The sequence below is a fragment of the Drosophila bipectinata genome, chromosome 4 (assembly GCF_030179905.1).
Source record: "Drosophila bipectinata strain 14024-0381.07 chromosome 4, DbipHiC1v2, whole genome shotgun sequence".
Classification (NCBI taxonomy): Eukaryota; Metazoa; Arthropoda; class Insecta; order Diptera; family Drosophilidae; genus Drosophila; species Drosophila bipectinata.
This window is the reverse complement of record NC_091740.1, coordinates 12,956,894-12,975,016: the sequence shown is the minus strand read 5'-3', so window position 1 is coordinate 12,975,016 and position 18,123 is coordinate 12,956,894. Positions and strand designations below refer to the sequence as shown.

The following is an 18,123-nucleotide window of genomic DNA, read 5'->3' as shown; positions in this document are numbered from 1 at the left end:
GTTTGTAAATTTTTAACAAATTGTGTAAACACAAAACAATCAATAAATTTTAAAAACGCACGCACCACGTGGAATCGAAAATTTGCACTGACTAACTTGCATAAAAGAAGAACAAAACGCACAAAAAGAAAAGAAAACAAAACGCACAAAATAATAACGGAAGATTGCACGAGAAACATATGAAAAATAGAAGAGCAGCAAAGAAAAGCTCTGAAAACGCTCCGAGACGGTGGGACTTTGGGAGCCTTTTTTATTCTTTGCTTCGGAGGGCTCCGCAAACACTCCGAAGAGGTGCTACATTGGGACTCCTTTTTCGCTCCATTTTCGGAGCGCTCCGGAAACACACCTTTGCGGTATAAATTTGGGAGTCCGTTAACACTCCTAGTTCGGAGCGCTCCGCATATGGTTGGCTGGGTTTCTGCTATTCGTTACTAACACTAATGCGGTAAAATCATATCAATGTATTGGGGTGCCGACCACTGCTTTATGCTAATGACGGTGGATGACATTCCGTTGCGTACAGCCTGAAGTTCCATTTTGTCTTGTTTCCAAAGATCCCTTGGTTAAATTGGTAGATTTTCAAAAATATCTTGCTGGAGTCCACTCTGCATCTGCTGTTGGAATTTGGAAGTAAACTCATTTGAGCTGTGAGGATAACAAACGAAGGCTTCAGCTGTGGGGCCTGTTACTTTCCTCGTTACTTGTTGGTAATGGTCATCTGTTGCTCTAAAGCTCTTGTGCGATTGGTAGTAGCTATGCTTTCCTTTCTCACCACGTCAATGGTAAAGTTGACAATGGAGGTTTGGTTTTAAAGCATCGGAAGAGGAAATTGTTTGGCATCGCCATAAAATTGAATTTGATCTCCATTAAAAAGCTTTTGACGTTGCATAATAAGACCAGTTCGTACTACACCATTACTGCAGATACTGCGCCAAACAGTTTCTGCGTTCATTTTTATCTTCATCAGCGCGGCAGCAACTGCCGACCCAAGGATTGTGGCCGAATGACGTGCGAATAGCGGGGATAGATCCGAGAGTAAAGAAATTTGTAGAAAGAGTGCTACTCAGAGAGGCGTAAAGAAGAAAACTTTTAAAATTGAAAGGGATTTGAAAAATTTTTAAGGGATTAAACCCTCAGCAAAAAGTAAAAAGAAATTTAAAAAAAGGAATGCAAGAAAGGAAAGCTAAATTGGAACGGATGGAACCGAAGTTGATATAAAATTTTATTATAAAACCCATTTATTATAATACATAATTTAAAAAAAGTTCCAAGCTTCTATGTTTCAAAATACAAAGTTTTAAGTTGATAGCTTTAAAACTGAGATACTTGTTTGGATAGAAACAGACAGACGAACAGAAGGACATGCTCATATCAATTCAGGAGGTGGTCCTGATCAAAAATACATATTCTTTATAGGGTCGGGGATTTATCCTTCACTGCTTTGCACACTTTTAACAAAAATTATGATACCCTCTGCAAGGGTATAAATATAGTTGCGACCGATCCCTTGAAACCATCTACAACAATGTGCAAGTGCCATTAGCGGGCCAGCGGGCAATGCATTGGTCTAGCTGATACGTAGTTTTAGGATCTTAAAGACTTGAATTTATTTTGTCAGGGAAAAAACCCTTAGAAACCTAAAGCTTGCTAATCTTTTTAATGAGAACTATACTATTTTGTGGTATACGTATAGTATATTCAATGCAGGAAGAAGTATTTTTGTAATGTCTTGTTTTTAAAATAAAATAAAATAAATGATTTGAAAAATAAATTAAATTAACAAAAAAGAATAAAATTAACAACAAACAAAAAATGTAAGAAAAAGAAAATTCTTTATTAAAAAATTAAAAAATAAAAAATAAAACTAATCAAAAAACTAAGATTATTTAATATTTTACTGAACTTTATAAAAAACAAGAAAGGAAAGCTAACTTCGGGCGGAGCCGAAGTTTATATACCCTTGCAGTTAAAACCGGATATATATCGCAAACATCGGATATAGTTGGCCGATCCTTATGGGAATAGGAATATATAATCCAATTTATTACAATACAAAATCTAAAAAAACTCCCAAACTTCTATCTTCAAAAATACGAAAGTTGATATTTCTACCAAATACCATTTCCGATCGTTCAGTTATATGGCAGCTATGGGATATAGTCGGCCGATCCTAATGAAATTTGGTAGGTTGGATCAACTGACTAAAAAAAGAATCTGTATTAAATTCCAGCTTTCTATCTTCAAAAACACGAAAGTTGGGTCATTTCCGATCGTTCAGTTATATGGCAGCTATAGGATATAGTCGGCCGATCCTTATGAAATTTGGCATGACGTAAAGTTTTGCCAAAAATAGCTCTCATGTCAAATTTGAACTCTCTAACTCTAAAAACACCAAAGTTATACCATTTCCGATCAATCAGTTATATGGCAGCTATAGGATATAGTCGGCCGATCCGGGCCGTTCCGACTTATATACTGCGTGCAAAGGAAAGAAGGGTGTGTGCAAAGTTTCAAGACGATAGCTTTAAAACTGAGAGACTAGTTCGCGTAGAAACAGACAGACGGACAGACGGTCAGACGGACAGACGGACAGACGGACATGCTCATATCAACTCAGGAGGTGATCCTGATCAAGAATATATATACTTTATAGGATCGGAGATGTCTCCTTCACTGCGTTGCACACTTTTGACCAAAATTATAATACCCTCTGCAAGGGTATAAAAATTCAAAAGCAGCAGCACAATCAGCACACAAAAATCCGAGCGTGAAAAGCACGTAAGTTTAGCCGACAATTTTCTGAAAAGAAGAAATTTATCGCATCGTTCTGTCAAAATCGACAAACACAAAAAATCGTTCAACTAGGCAACTCAACAACAAAATACTTTCGAATGTAGAATAATGGAAAGGATTTTTAACAAAATATTTTATTTGACAATAATTTTTTAAAAAAGTTTAGGTCCACGAAGATCCTAGAGGCTTTAATAGGTATAGTTATTACATATTACGTATAGATTTACATATACATGTATGTATACATATGTATAGCAAAGCTGCCGCTGTGTGCCAATAATTTTCGTTGGGTGGGAATGGGTTTTATGAACAAGTAAAAAGACTATCGGGTATCTTATAGTCGGAGACTTCGACTTTTGCAGTTGCTCATCCTGGTTATAACATATGTTAACTCGATTAGCTTTTGAAAAAGCTTAATACCACTTAAATGCGCTTTTCATTTAAAAAATGCTTTACAAAAGCTTTTCAAAAGCTTTATGGATTTGAAGTTGCTAAAAAACTTTAATAAACGCATTTAGTTACTTTACTTGTCTCAAAGTTACTTCAATAATATATCGCTGCTGTATCAAATAATTTAATACAAGTGCTTATTAGGAAAGAACGCTAAAAAAAATGAAGAACTTAATCTTAAAAAACATTATTGTGGCAATACAATTAATTTTCCTGGGCAGAATAAATATTACTGTTTCAACAATTTCACAAAATAATAAACATACGATTCCATCGAATGCTCAAAGCTTTGAAAGTGAAAGTCATTTTGTGATAGTTAATGAGTGGAAGTATCTAGACTTTGTGTATCCAACCTTTGTTGATCGTCAAAAGGCCATTCAAAATGGGTAACCTTTGTTTTATATAAATACTTAAAACTTTTTAATTGTAAAAGACCTTAAAAATTATATTTTGAATTCTTTAAATGAATGTTGTTGTCGGTTAAATTATTTAATTTGAACCGGTTAAATTATTAATTTTTAATATATTAAATTTTTTTTTATTTTTGGTTACTATTTCTTTCTGAGTCTTTACTCGAACTAGTCTTATGTTGAATGTTGAAGCTTTTTATGATCGGTAAATTTGATCCCATTTTTGCAATGTAAATTCGGGTCCGTCTTGGGGTAGTTTATGTTTCTAATAATTCTAACAACTTTGTGTTAGTTGTCTAAACCTTTTTATTTTCGGTACTCGTTGAGTAAAAAACTTTTATAATCACCATTGCTCAATTTCTTGAAGAACTGTTTCAATGGAAGCTTTTTTTAAGCACTTAGGCAATATGATTTTTTTTTTAGTTGGTCATATTTATTTTTCTACCAATTTGTTATACCCTTATAAGTCAAAACAACTTTTGAATCTGAAGTCTCAAGACAGACACTGGCTTTTTAATAATATGTTGTATTTTATAGCTTTTGTATATAAAATACCTACCTTTGTAGGCTTATACCATATTGCATTTGTTCCAAAAATGATTTCAAGACGTGGACGTGGCATGCAATTTCGTCACCGGTATTTTAAAATTTAAAATTTTAATTATTACAATTTAAAATATCACTGAAAAATATAGATATATTTTGATTTTTAAGGTTTGTAAATAAAAGTTTTTTTTTTAATTGATAAGTATTAATTATATTTTTATTTTTATACCCTTGCATAGGGTATTTTAATTTTGTCCAAAATAAATTACGAAACTTTCGGTTTTGAAGACAGAAAGTTGGAACTTTGTACAGATCCTATTTTTGGTCAGTTCATCCCACAGATTTCGCGATGGCGGATGAACTCATTCGGGTCTTCCTCAATGCTACGCTCTACAGTAGCAATAGCTTCTTCTGTACGACCCGAACGGCGCCCAGTGGCCAATCTGGGTAACTTAGCGTCAGAGATATAAATTTTAAAAATAATGATAATTTTAAAAAGTTTTGAAATTTTTATAGAGTGTCAACCCAATAAAAAATTAAATTTGGTAATTTTAATTAAGTAAATTTTATTTTTTTTTAAAGGTGTAGTTTTACAAATTAAACAAGTTTCAATTGTCCTAGTCAAAATTGTTTTCTGAGTCAGAATCTGAATTTTCTTCTGGAGCATTGTAAGATAAGATTGTCCATAAAAAGATTTTGGACTTCAATCTCAAAGGAAACTGCCTTGCTCGAGTTATTGGCCGAACTTTTAAAAAAGCTTGTTATTAATGGATCTGACGATACCAACAATAAGTAAAAAAGATCCTTCATTGTGTTTTTGAAAGAGTTTTTAGGCGTGTTGCTCAAGCGAAAATTTCTCAAATCTTTGTTTTGGGCTTCTTCTGACATCATTCCGATCGGAAGTGGTAAATTTTCGATTACATCCGCCCGTGAATCAAAACTTTGTACATTGAGGATGGAATCCAATTTATTATCCTCATCCAAAAGAAACTAATGTTTGGTTAACCAACCCGCCTTATTACTCTCGAAACGCTTCTTATCCATACCTATTTGATTTTTTCATCATTTTATTGCAAAAAATTTTACAAACATTTGTATACCTTTGCAGAGGGTATTATAAATTTGTCCAAAAGTGTGCAACGCAGTGAAGGAGACATCTCCGACCCATCTACAGCTGCCATATAACAGAACGATCGGAAAGGGTATTTGGTAGAAATACCAACTTTGATATTTTTGAAGATAGAAGCTTGGGACTTTTTTTTAGATATTGTATTGAAATTAATTGGTTTTATTGTGAGATTCTCATAAGGATCGTCCAACTATGTATATCCGATGTTTGCGATATATATCCGGTTTTAACTGCTAGGGTATATCAACTTGGGCTCCGCCCAAAGTTATTTTCCAAAATAAATCTGCAAAAATGCCTAAAAACCCTAAAAACACCAAAGGTAGGCCATTTCCGATCAATCAGTTATATGGCAACTAGGGTATAGTCGGCCTAGGATATATAGTGTGTGCAAAGGAAAAAAGGGTGTGTGCAAAGATTCAAGTCGATAGCTTTAAAACTGAGAGACAAGTCCCCGTATAAACAGACCGACAGACGGACAACAGTATATTAACTCAGGAGGTGACCCTAATCAAGAACATATATTCTTTATAGGGTCGGGGATTTATCGAACTGCGTTGCACACTTTTGACAAAAATTATAATAATGCAAGGGTATAAATATAATTGCGACCGATCCCTTGAAACTATATACAAAAATGTGCAAGTGCCACCAGCGGGCCAGCGAGCAATGCGTTGATCTAGCTGATAAGTAGTTTTAGTATCTTAAATATGAGATTTTAATGTATTTTTAAAAAAGTATTGAAAATAATCGCAAATTACTCTCCCTGGGTAAAAACCCTTCGGAACCTATAGCATTACCCAAATTATGTACTTTTTCTAAAGCTTGTTAATCTTTTATATGGGAACTATACTATTTTAGGGAATAAGTATAGTATAGATTTAAAGTATTCTAATATACCACACGGGAAGAAGTATTTTTTAAAAGCTTTGTTTTTAAAATGAAACAAAATCATTGTTTTATAAAATAAATTCTAAACTTTAAAATAAAATTTTAGCCGACAATTTTCTGGAAAGAAGAAATTTATCGCATCGTTCTGTCGAAATCGACAAAAACAAAAAAACGATTTCGGCTCTCAACAACAAAATGTTTTTAAATTGTAGGGATATACCAAATGCCCCTGAAGTAGAACACCAACACACTGCTTTTTGAAGTGAAACTTCTTTAGGCGCGTCGGGAGCCACAAGTCAGATTTAAAAATAGGCGAGTGAAACGGTAAGTTACCGAAATCTGTCAAATGGGCGGGGCCAAGGAGCAGCTACTCCTTCCCACTCTCGCCTATTCGCTCTCTCGTATCGGAAGCGCCGAACATGTGAGGGAGCCACCGAGACGCCGCCTCTCCCCTTCTCTCTCGAATGCCTTTCTTTCTCCCCTGTTTGCTCTATAGCAAACTACCCACGCCGTGCATCAGCCGTTCAGTAAGTGTGAAGCGAGGTTGGGATATTGCGTTGACCTATGATTCACACTGAACGAAGCGATATTCTTAATAGTTTTTAACAATGTCGCTAAATCGAAGGAATATACATACGTATTACGGCTATTGATTTTTTTTTTATTGAGTAACTATTTAGAGGAAATTCAGTGTGTGTTGATGAACAATTGAGTCAAAAATTGAGGCAAAATGAGTCAGAGTGAGACTGATGTGACGCAAACTTGCGCATCAGATGGGACTCACCAACAGATAGTTGTCTCCGATATGCCTGATAAAATACATGGCAATCCAAGATAAATATTTATTAAGTAAATATATCAAATAAATATATCAAAATATATATCACATAAATGTACGATGAAATACATCACGAATGGGGGATTTGAATACATAACCTCGTTAACATGTGGGTTTGAATAATAAATTTACTAAATTAATACGCTTTTTAATCGGAATATAAAATTGATTGGAAAATAAGAAAACTAATATATATGATCTAGGGACGTGATTTCTTCAACGGATTCGAAGGTGGACGCGCTTCAAGCATCAAGTGCAGCAACAAATGCAGAGCCGAAACCCACAATAACGAAATGGGCTGAATACAGTAGGAATAACAGATAGCGTCGAAAGTTCGCACGGCCTCCGAAACCTCCACCTAAAACGCGAGCTGCGATTAAAAAAGCGTCGTCAGAGAACGAAAACCGAAAACGTTAGAAGTTGTTGAAATCGATTGAAACTGGTGCTGCAAACATTATGCCATCAAAAGAAAAGCAACAGCGAAAAGTCCCTCAGCCCAATACGCCTGTTGCTCCAGTCCTTAGCCCATAGAAACATATACAACATACGGTACAGGTGCATCGACAGTCTCAACCAATAACACAAAATGTTGCCAGAAAGACAACAACAGCTCAGCGGAAAAAATCAACTAAGATTAATAATAGAAACATACCTTAAATGGTATGTTCGAAGTGAAGTCTTATAATACATTGATCGGGGTTCTCACGGATTTTTAATAATAATACATAAAAAACAAGAAAGCAAAGCTAACTTCGGGCGGAGCCGAAGTTGATATACCCTTGCAGTTAAAACCGGATATATATCGCAAACATCGGATATAGTTGGCCGATCCTTATGGGAATAGGAATATATAATCCAATTTATTACAATACAAAATCTAAAAAAAGTCCCAAACTTCTATCTTCAAAAATACGAAAGTTGATATTTCTACCAAATACCATTTCCGATCGTTCAGTTATATGGCAGCTATAGGATATAGTCGACCGATCCTAATAAAATTTGGTAGGTCGGATCAACTGACCAAATATATAATCTGTACCAAGTTCCAGCTTTCTATCTTCAAAAACACGAAAGTTGGGTCATTTCCGATCGTTCAGTTATATGGCAGCTATAGGATATAGTCGGCCGATCCGGGCCGTTCCGACTTATATACTGCGTGCAAAGGAAAAAAGGGTGTGTGCAAAGTTTCAAGACGATAGCTTTAAAACTGAGAGACTAGTTTGCGTAGAAACAGACAGACGGACAGACAGACGGACAGACAGACGGACAGACGGACAGACGGACATGCTCATATCAACTCAGGAGGTGATCCTGATCAATAATATATATACTTTATAGGGTCGGAGATGTCTCCTTCACTGCGTTGCACACTTTTGACCAAAATTATAATACCCTCTGCAAGGGTATAAAAATATGGAAACCTTTCATTTAACATGAGAGAGGGCCTCGCATGCATGGAACAACCAACTTAGAAGTTTCACTTCTGCCGTGCGTGAGTCTAACACACCCAGTTTTTTTTAAACCCTTGCAGGAGTATTATTATTTTGTCGAAAAATGTGCAGCGCAGTATATAAAAAAGTATATATATTCTTGATCAGGATCACCTCCTGAGTTCGTATGAGCATGTCCGTCAGTCTGTTTCTACGCGAACTAGTCTCAGTTTTAAAGCTATCGACTTTAAACTTTGCACACACCCTTCTTTCCTTTCCACGCAGTGTATAAGTCGGAACGCGATCGGCCGAATATATCGACGCATTTCCGCAAAAGTATCGTAAGTCGCTTTTTATCGAAATTGAGATTTTAATGCAAAATTGTTAGGCACCTAATGTCTCACTACCCTATGAAATATTATAACTGAAAACCCTATAGTTCCGATAAAAATTAGGTTTCAATTTTATCGTACAGTGCTTTTCAATGTGCGCGCGAAATCATCGTATGTCCATACGATATGTCCATTTTTTGCATGGAAATCCTTCAAACGCACAAAAATAAAGAAATACAACAACAAATGTTTTTAATCGCTTAAAAATCTTATAATTTTGCTTATTGTTTGTAAGAGATTAAATAAAAAAAAAGCTTCTCCTGTAAAATTGGATTTTACAACATACGATACTTTTGCGGAAATGCGTCGATATCCTATAGCTGTCATATAACTTATTGATCGGAAATGCTATAACTTTGGTGTTTTTAGAGTACGAGAGTTCGAATTTTGCATGAGCACTATGTTTGCCAAAATAATAAAACCTGCCAAATTTCATAAAGCCGACTATATCATATAGCTGCCATATAACTGAACGATCGGAAATGACCCAACTTTCGTGTTTTTGAAGATAGAAATTGGAATTTGATACAGATTATATTTTTGGTCAGTTAATCCGACCTACTAAATTTCATAACGATCGGCCATTTCTTATAGCTGCCATATAACTAAAAGATTGGAAATGGTATTATGATCTATGACTAGATCTGCTTCAGATCGCTGCTGGTGTTCGACTGACTCCGCTCTCAACTCGCGATCAGCATTAACTCTCAAAACTCGCTGAAAGAGCAATGAGAGCGATGAGAGCCCAAGAGACAGAGAGAGCCAGAACCGACAACAAGCAGCAACACCGAATTACACTAACAGTAGTTTACAGTTATGCAATACATTTACAGTTAATATATATATATACACTAAGTAGCAATCCTGCTACAATTCGGCCGTCCTGACATTTTAAGATCCCCTGATCTTGTGATATTTTACAATTGATTCTTACATCTATTTGACTTAGATACTACTAGTAATTTATTTACAAAGATTACATAAGATTCGAGCTTCATTTTCATTTGCAATGAAACTACAGACACCTTGATATGGAATACATAACAATTGAAAACCTTCAAAATCGTTTATAAAATACCTATCATTTCTTAAAACTTTGTCTATTACGAATGGACCCTTATGTTTGGGTATTAACTTTCTTGAAACTCCAACAGCACAATCAAAATTTTTAACCACAATATAATCACTTATCTTACCAAATCCTCAGATGTAAAACAACTGCCCCTATCCGAGACGATACAAGTCGGTCTACTGTACAATCTTAAATAACACAGCCACACAAAAAAAAAATATTTTTTCGGGTCTGGAGGTCAGACCATGTTTCCTATATGTTTTCGGGGTCGCTGAATCTAAATCCGAGGTCCAAAAAATCCTAGCACGTCAGGGTTCTGACATAACCTTAAAAAACCTCATACAAAATTATATTCGAGTCCGGGGGTCAGACCATGTTTACTTGATGTTTTCGGGGTCGCTGAATTCGAATCCGAGGTCTTAAAATGTCAGAATGTCAGGGTTACTATATATTTTCAAAAAACCTCATAAAAAATTATATTCAAGTCCAGGGGTCAGACCATGTTTATAGTATGTTTTCAACCGGACTCAAATACAATTTTGTTTGAGGTTTTTTAAGGTTATGACGTAACCCTGACATTCTAGAGTTTTTGATTCGGATTTTGACCTTTGATTCGGATTCAGCGATCCCAAAAACATATAATAAACATGGTCTGACCCCCGGACTCGAATATAATTTTGTATGAGGTTTTTGAGGTTATGTCAGAACCCTGACGTGCTAGGGTTTTTTGGACCTCGGATTTAGATTCAGCGACCCCGAAAACATATAGTAAACATGGTCTGACCTCCAGACCCGAAAAAATTTTTTTTTTTGTGTGGCTGTGTAATCTTTCAAAGCTATGATAACTTCCTTTTCGTTTGTTGTTTTTGTTGCATATGACCTAACATATTTTGTAAACCCTTCGTCTATGACAACAAAAAGATGTTTATTTGACCTTCCCTTAGTGATCTGGCCCGTAGTGATCAATATGTATTATCTCAAATGGTACATTCCCTTTTGGAATGCTGTGTAATAATCCTTCTCTTTTTCCTGACTTTAGTGAAACCGCTACACACCTCAAACCCTTATCAATATGTCTAACAACTTTTTCTTTCACATTTGCAAACCAATAAGTCCTAACAATTGCATCCATAACCTAATATCTACCTAAGTGACCTAACTCATTGTGATATTTATACAGTATCTTGTCTTCCATTTCTTTTGAAACATAAAACAACAATTTTCCATCATTTGCGTTCCTATAAATTATTTCATTTCTCATCTCAAACATTTTATCATCTTCTTTTTCTAACCTCATTCTAATTTTCTTAAACTTTTCATCTTTCGCTTGAAATATAACTAAATTGTTTTCAAAACTCACCTTTTCTACTACACATATGTTAGTATTCCTTCTTAAAGCATCTACATGTTGCATAAGCTTTCCCGACTTATAAACTAACTCAAAGTCATTTTTTTTCAACAAATCATATAATGGTTTTGCAATCCTCGAAAAATCCTTTATGAATCTTCTACAGTATGAACGCAATCCCAAAAAGCTTCCAACTCCTTGCACTTTGTTGGGAACTGCTTCAATTCCTTTCAAGCGACCCCGAAAACATATATTAAACATGTTACAAAAATAATTTTGTATGAGGTTTTTTAAGGTTGTGTCAGAACCCTGCCGTGCTAGCGTTTTTTGGACCTCGGAATTGGATACAGCAACCCCAAAAACATATAGTAAACATGGTCTGACCTCCAGACCCGAAAAAATATATTCTTTTGTGTGGCTGTGTTATCATTGTCGAAGGTCGAGCATTGTAATCGATAGGTAGAATCAGTATTGGTGGGAAAATATAGTATTTCTTAAGTTATTCGATCTTGGAAGGATTTCTTGGCCCGTTTCCCTTACAATAGAGTAGTCGCAGCCAGCGACATAGAGGGCGCAGCTAGCGCCAAACACTCGCTGAGAGTCGCAGCCAGCGACAGGGAGACGCAGCCAGCGTCAGTTGAGGAGACCGCAGCTATCGGTCAGGAGGCACAAGGAGCCGCATCCAGCGGCTAGAAGGCAGAGGTCCGCCATGCGCTGGAGCGCTGGGGCAGTGCCATATTTGGATCTGAGATGCAGCATTCCCCAGGAGGAGTTCCCGGCTGAACGGAGGGGAAGCCACCCCTACAACAACGCGAGCGTATCGGCAGCCAGCGAGTAGTGGAGCAGAAAACCGGCCGCTGGTGAACGGTTTTTTCCCCCAGCCACTACGGTGACTACAGTAGCGTCCCAACCTAGGAGTACTGCTGTCACAGCTGCGAGTTCAGAGCCGAAGGTGGGCCAGCCACTCACGTCGTACCTGTTGGAAAGAATTACGGCGTTGGAGAACGAGCTGAAGAAGGTTAAAGCCTTGAACAGTGTGAGCACCGCCAATCGCAGTTGGCCCAAGCCCAAATGGCGGCAACAGTGGAGCGTTGGGGCGGCCGCCATCTTGGAGCGGACCGCCATTAGCCACTTCGAACGGTGAAGCCCCAATTAACGGGGTCAGGCGGGTCCCACATAGCGGTGTCGATGCTAGCAGTGCGGCCTGCACGCTGCCGCCATCTTGGAGTGGACCGCCATTGCCAATGACTAGCAATAATCTTGTGCAGCCACTGTGTGCTACAAGTGCTGCGCAGACAGCGCATGGATTCGTGCTACCTGGCGGGAGCATCCACAACGTGGCAATTGCATCACCATTTGTTGGATCCTACGCCTCGATGACGCCGAATGGAGCCTAAGGAGCGAATGGGCCAGGGAGGCTCCCGGACTTGCCTGTATTTGGAGGGCAGCCCGAGGACAACTGCACGGACCTGAAGAAAAACCAGAGGTTGTTGAAGGCGCTGAAGGATGAAGCACGCGAGACAGTGAAGTCGTTGCTGATTCCCCCAGGGAACGTCAGCGCCGTGATGGAGCAGTTGCGCTTTAGGTTTGGCCGCCCGGAGCATCTTTTACGCAGTCAGCTGAATAGCGTGCAAGAGGTGCCGCCGATTACGGAGCAGCACCTGGCGAGGATCGTTCCCTTCGCAACCCGAGTGAGTAACCTCACGGCCGTCTTTCAGTCGGAGAAGACGGAGCAGCAGCTGGGGAACCCCACCCTCATGAAGGAGCTTGTGGCAAAGGCAAAGATGGCCGAAGCAGCGAGGTAGCTTCAGGCGCCACAACGGAGGAAACTAGCAGTCAGCAGTTTCCAGACGCAGCCCGGACTGGAGGTCTTCGGCACGAGGTGGTTACAGGAACCACGAGAGGAGCCAGCAGTCGGCTGTCCTCAGAAACAGCCTGGAGAGAAGGGCCCCGCAGCCAGCGGAGGCTCCCGTGCAGAAGAATTTAAGCATTGACGTCAAAGGAGGCCGACTATTGTTCCGTATACTGCCAGTAACACTGTACGGAGCACATAAGCGCTCTTGGATGAAGGATCCTCCGTCACGATGATTGACGAAAAACTACGGAGGGATCTGGGAGTGCGAGGCGAACATCGACAGCAGAACATCCAATGGTTTGAAGGAAGGGCCAGAAGGGAGCCCACTCGCCACCCGTTGAGGAACGTGTACGTCGTTTCGAGTTTGAGTCTGCCGATGAAGACGTTACGTCGACGAGATGTCCAGGGCGTGCATAAGGATTTGCGACTGCCGATGAAGCCCTACAGCAACGTGGTGCCGAAGTTGCTCATCGAACTGGACCATGGACACATGGTATTGTGTGAAACTCGCGCCACCGGATTCGCGACTGCCGATGAAGCCCTACAGCAACGTGGTGCCGAAGTTGCTCATCGGACTGGACCATGGACACTTGGTATTGTGTGCAATTCGCAGCCAGCGACAACGCGCGGGCCCAAAGGATCCTCGAAGACACTACGGTGAAAGTGGGGCAACGCTACCAGACGGGATTGCTCTTTCCAATTCAGTTATGCTCCAGTCAATTATGCCAGTTTTCATCCAGAAAACCAGAATGCGTTGGCAGGTAGGAACGGATGACTTCAGATTCAACGTGGAGCTGACAACGCATCGGATGATGCAACGCGGTCGCAGAGCCACCGAGGAATCCCGGTGGCTAAGCGGTCCCGCATTTTTGAGGCAGCCAGCAAGCGGCTGGCCAGCACCTTAGGAGGGAACCGAGCATGTTCCAGATGCATCTGATGAGGAGAAGATGCCCAGTGAGTTCGCATCGAGTGGCATCGAATGAATTTTTCATCCCGTTTCAGAGATTCTTGAGCTTCAGTCGCCTGGTGAGGACCACAGCCTGGGTCCTGAGGCTTGCGCGCCGGTGCCGCAAACAGAAAAGCGAGCTCGAGGATTATGGACTCACTGCAACGGAGTGTAAGGCCGCGGAGAACCTGTTAGTCAGGCAGGCCCAATTGGAATTGTTTCCCGACGAGATGAAGTCGGCGGAACGAGATTCGAAGTCTGGCGCCTTACTTGGATGAACATGGAGTTCTGTGAGTCTATGGCCGCAACTATGGAGTTGATGCCGCGCTGTCCATGCCGTACAGTGCGAGGAGGCTTGTGATACTGTCACTCAGGCACAGTCTTACGGAGATGGTAGTAAGACACTACCACGCCCAAATGAAGCATCAAAACGTGGATGCGACGATTGCTCAGATCCGGACGAGATTCTGGGTCACGAAGATGAGACGAGTGTTGAAGGAGGTAATCGCGTCGTGCGACGAGTGCAAGTTGCAACGGACACGGCCGATGCCGCCGATAATGGGACCCCTTCCAGAGGATCGCTTGGAAGCGGGATAGTCAGTGGCGGATCTAGGGGGGGGGCGAAAGGGGCAAGCGCCCCGGGCGCCAAATCTAAGAGGCGCTAAATCGAGTCTGACTTGCAATATGTGTTTCGAGAATTCATATTTTCCCACGGTGCTGCGCATGTAACGCTACCTATAGAATACAAGTGTAAGTGTTTTATGATGTGATCAAAGGAAATGGGACGCTCGAAACGTCATAATAAACTTTCTTGCTTAGAGAGTGTGAGAGAGAGAGAGAGAGAGAGCAGTATACGTGTTAGGTTATGAGCGTGTTTGTTTACATACATTCCAATCAAGGCAGTGTTTTTCTATTCCAACATTTATTCAAGGTACTTACGCTTCGATGTTATTTATCAAATATTATTCACTGAACCTTCCATTTCTTGATGTTCTAAAAATATATGTCTACTACTTCAAATTAGGCGTGGAAAACAAAAAAAAACGATGCTTTTTAGTTGAAATTTTGGACAGCCTTTCAATCGAAGCTAATACTCGTTTTGCTAGCTTGAGAGTGCTGAATGAGCGCTTCGGATTTTTCTTCAACTTTAAATAATATCTTGATGACGATAAAGAAGTTTTGAATAGAAAACTTTTGGAAGTTAACGATAAATGCAAATCATTAGCTGAAATTTTTGTTCTAATGATTTAAATAGTACGGAATTGTTTCACGATATCAAAGATGTCATTTTTCTTCTGAAAAAAACCGACAAAAAGGGAGAAAGTCTTGATCTCACTCAAGAGAGTGGGAGAAGTGGGGTTAGAGGAGTACTAAACACTTTTGACGGCATTGAAAATTTTGCTGACTCTACCATTGTCCGTGGCTTCGTGTGAGCGATCATTCAGTAAATTGAAATTGATAAAATCTTATCTCCGAACAACCATGAACCTTACAGGCTGTCAAATTTAGCTATACTATCTATCGAAAATGAAGTAGCAGCATAACTCGACTACAATGATATCATTGCTGAATTTGCGGCAATCAAGGCCAGAAAAGTTATATTCTAAAAGTACTATTTTTTTGTCTTGCAAAAACACAAATAATTTTTTTTTCCGTTGTAACTGACAAACGAATCGATATGAAATACAATTTTTCAAACATATAAGCTTTTAATAATTAATAACCTATTTACACTTAAAATACTCCAAATGTTATTCGTCCAAATGTTAATGTTAATTCGAGGGGGCGGAATTTTTTGCCCCGGGCGCCAGCATTGCCCGCATGCTGCGAGACCGTTTCTGGAGGAGGTGGGTCATGGAGTATCACGCTTGTGCGCCGCGAGAAGTAATGCCGGAGAACGGAGCCCAGACGAGAGTGACGCAGACGAGAGTGACGCAAGAGCATCGTGGAAGAGGTCTACAGCGGAGCTGATGGAGTCGTCAGACGCGCCACTGTGCGTGTGAATGATAATGGCCTATCTCGGACAATGTTGCGGCCCGTCTCTAAACTTGCAGTTTTGGATTTGAGTGAAGCGGTTCTTCACGGAGCCGCGGATGTCTGCGGTCGAACATTGTAAACGATAGGTAGAATCAGTATTGGTAGGAAAATTTATTATTTCTTAAGTTATCCGATCTTGGGAGGATTTCTTGGCCCTTTGAAGTACGGGCATACTGATCTCTGTAATGTGAATGCCGCCGAAAAAGAACCTTTTCATTGTCTTGTGAATTGTAGGAGGGCACACTGCGGTAAGATTAAGATAAAGATTCAGATTCTGAATTGTGAGGCTAATTTAAACAATTTCAGAATAAAACATCCCGTTCGCCACGGCCATAGGCCCTTAAATTATCAGCCTTACTTTTGGACCCACTCGTGTGGGGAGCAGTTTAAAGGCAACTTCACATGAGGCAAGACAATCTTTAATCATTGTCTTATTAAGCTTCCTGTAATCCACACATAAACGCAAATCACCTGTTTTTTCTTAACTAACCTAATAATTCCCTCTTTTAAGAACTCGTCTAATATGCTCTGTAACTTTTTTCTCTCTGTATAAGCTATCCGTCTCGGAGAACTGCTAAAAGGTTTCGAGTCATCCAACATCAGCTTAATTTCACACTTAACCTCTAGTTCCTTTGGTCTTTGTTTAGTCCGGCATAAGTGCCATAGTGTCGAAATTTTCCATTCAGCGGCGATGCCTTACAGGTATATCCCACAGTACTTAAAACTTTAAGCGAGTTTTTCTCGAAACCACTTCTTTTGAGACAGCCGGACACAACTCCAACCATGATACAATTATACAAGGTAGTCCATTCGGCTGTCAAAGTCAAAGGGTTTGGTCCCCTAATATACGTGTTGTCAAACTGAAAGGTGTATTTTTTTCAGAGCCTTAACCTTTAAGAGGCCAAGCAAATACTTACTTTTTGCAGTTCTTGTCGCAAGCACGTGCTAAAGGTAAAGTTTGTTATTTTTTTAGTTTTTTTTAAACTAAAAATTTAAAACAGACATTGATAAACGCCGCTGAGCAGGTCAAATAGTGTAAATATAAAAAAAATTTAATTTTAAGATTCGTAGTATTAAGACTCTTAACCAGTAGATCTGAAATTTTGAAAGTATATTCAAAATACCTTTGTCCATCGACACACGTAGGATTATTTTTATATTTCTTACTTTTGTTTTCATCAACAATTTTGTGACGTTTTTTTTCATGAAAATTGTCACTTTTTTTTAATCACTCACCATTTTGCAAAAAATCAATATATCGCAAAAATAACTAAGTATGCTACAATAGATAGCTGTTGATGTATAGAAACTAACCAATCTTGGTTTTTTGTTCTAGATCAAAAATTAAGGACGTTAGGTGTCCGGCCATGGACTCCCTTTAACAAAATAGGGTCTACGACGAAATGCTGCACAGCTGCCATTTTGTTTTCGATTTATTCGAAAAAAAATTTTTTTTTTGTACTTCGCATCTAATATTAAAAAACCTAATTTAAAAATTTTGGATTGGCTTTTTCATTTGGCCAAAAAAAATCGGTAAAATCCCCTTTTTTCTCCCTGTTACACAGTGGTCGATTCGGCCTAGCTAGCGGCATTTAATTAATAACTTCTAAAATATTAGAGATATCTTCAATCGGTTTTTTATTTTTGGTTTGTTATTCAATTTTGCAGTATGTGGTCAAAAATAAAATTTATTTTGTTTTTTTTTTTTTTTTTTTTATATTTAAAAAAAGACTTTTATGACATTTTTTTATTCAAAAGAAAAAGAGTAGAAAATATAATTATAACAAATATTATACAAGAAGCAAACATATACATTATATATACATTACAACATTTACAAATCATATACATTTTATACAAAAATTGTACAAAAAATTAATATTCTAAGTCTTGACTTTCAGAGTCGTAAAAATCGGTTCGAAAATTCTCTGCTAAAAGCAAGCTCTTGACGTCTTTGTCCATAATAATATTTTTCGATGACAAAATTGA

At 38.7% G+C, this 18,123-nt stretch overlaps 1 protein-coding gene across 1 annotated transcript in view; it reads left to right on the top strand.

Moving 5' to 3' along the window:
• Positions 1–3,304: 3,304 nt before the first annotated feature.
• yellow-h (L-dopachrome tautomerase yellow-h) overlaps positions 3,305–18,123 on the top strand; it is a 114,430-nt gene continuing 99,611 nt past the window's right edge. Inside the window, exon 1 of the mRNA XM_043213377.2 lies at positions 3,305–3,629. Within this exon, the coding sequence (XP_043069312.1) occupies positions 3,406–3,629 (224 nt within the window). The 5' untranslated portion in view covers positions 3,305–3,405. The remainder of the gene's footprint in view (positions 3,630–18,123) is intronic.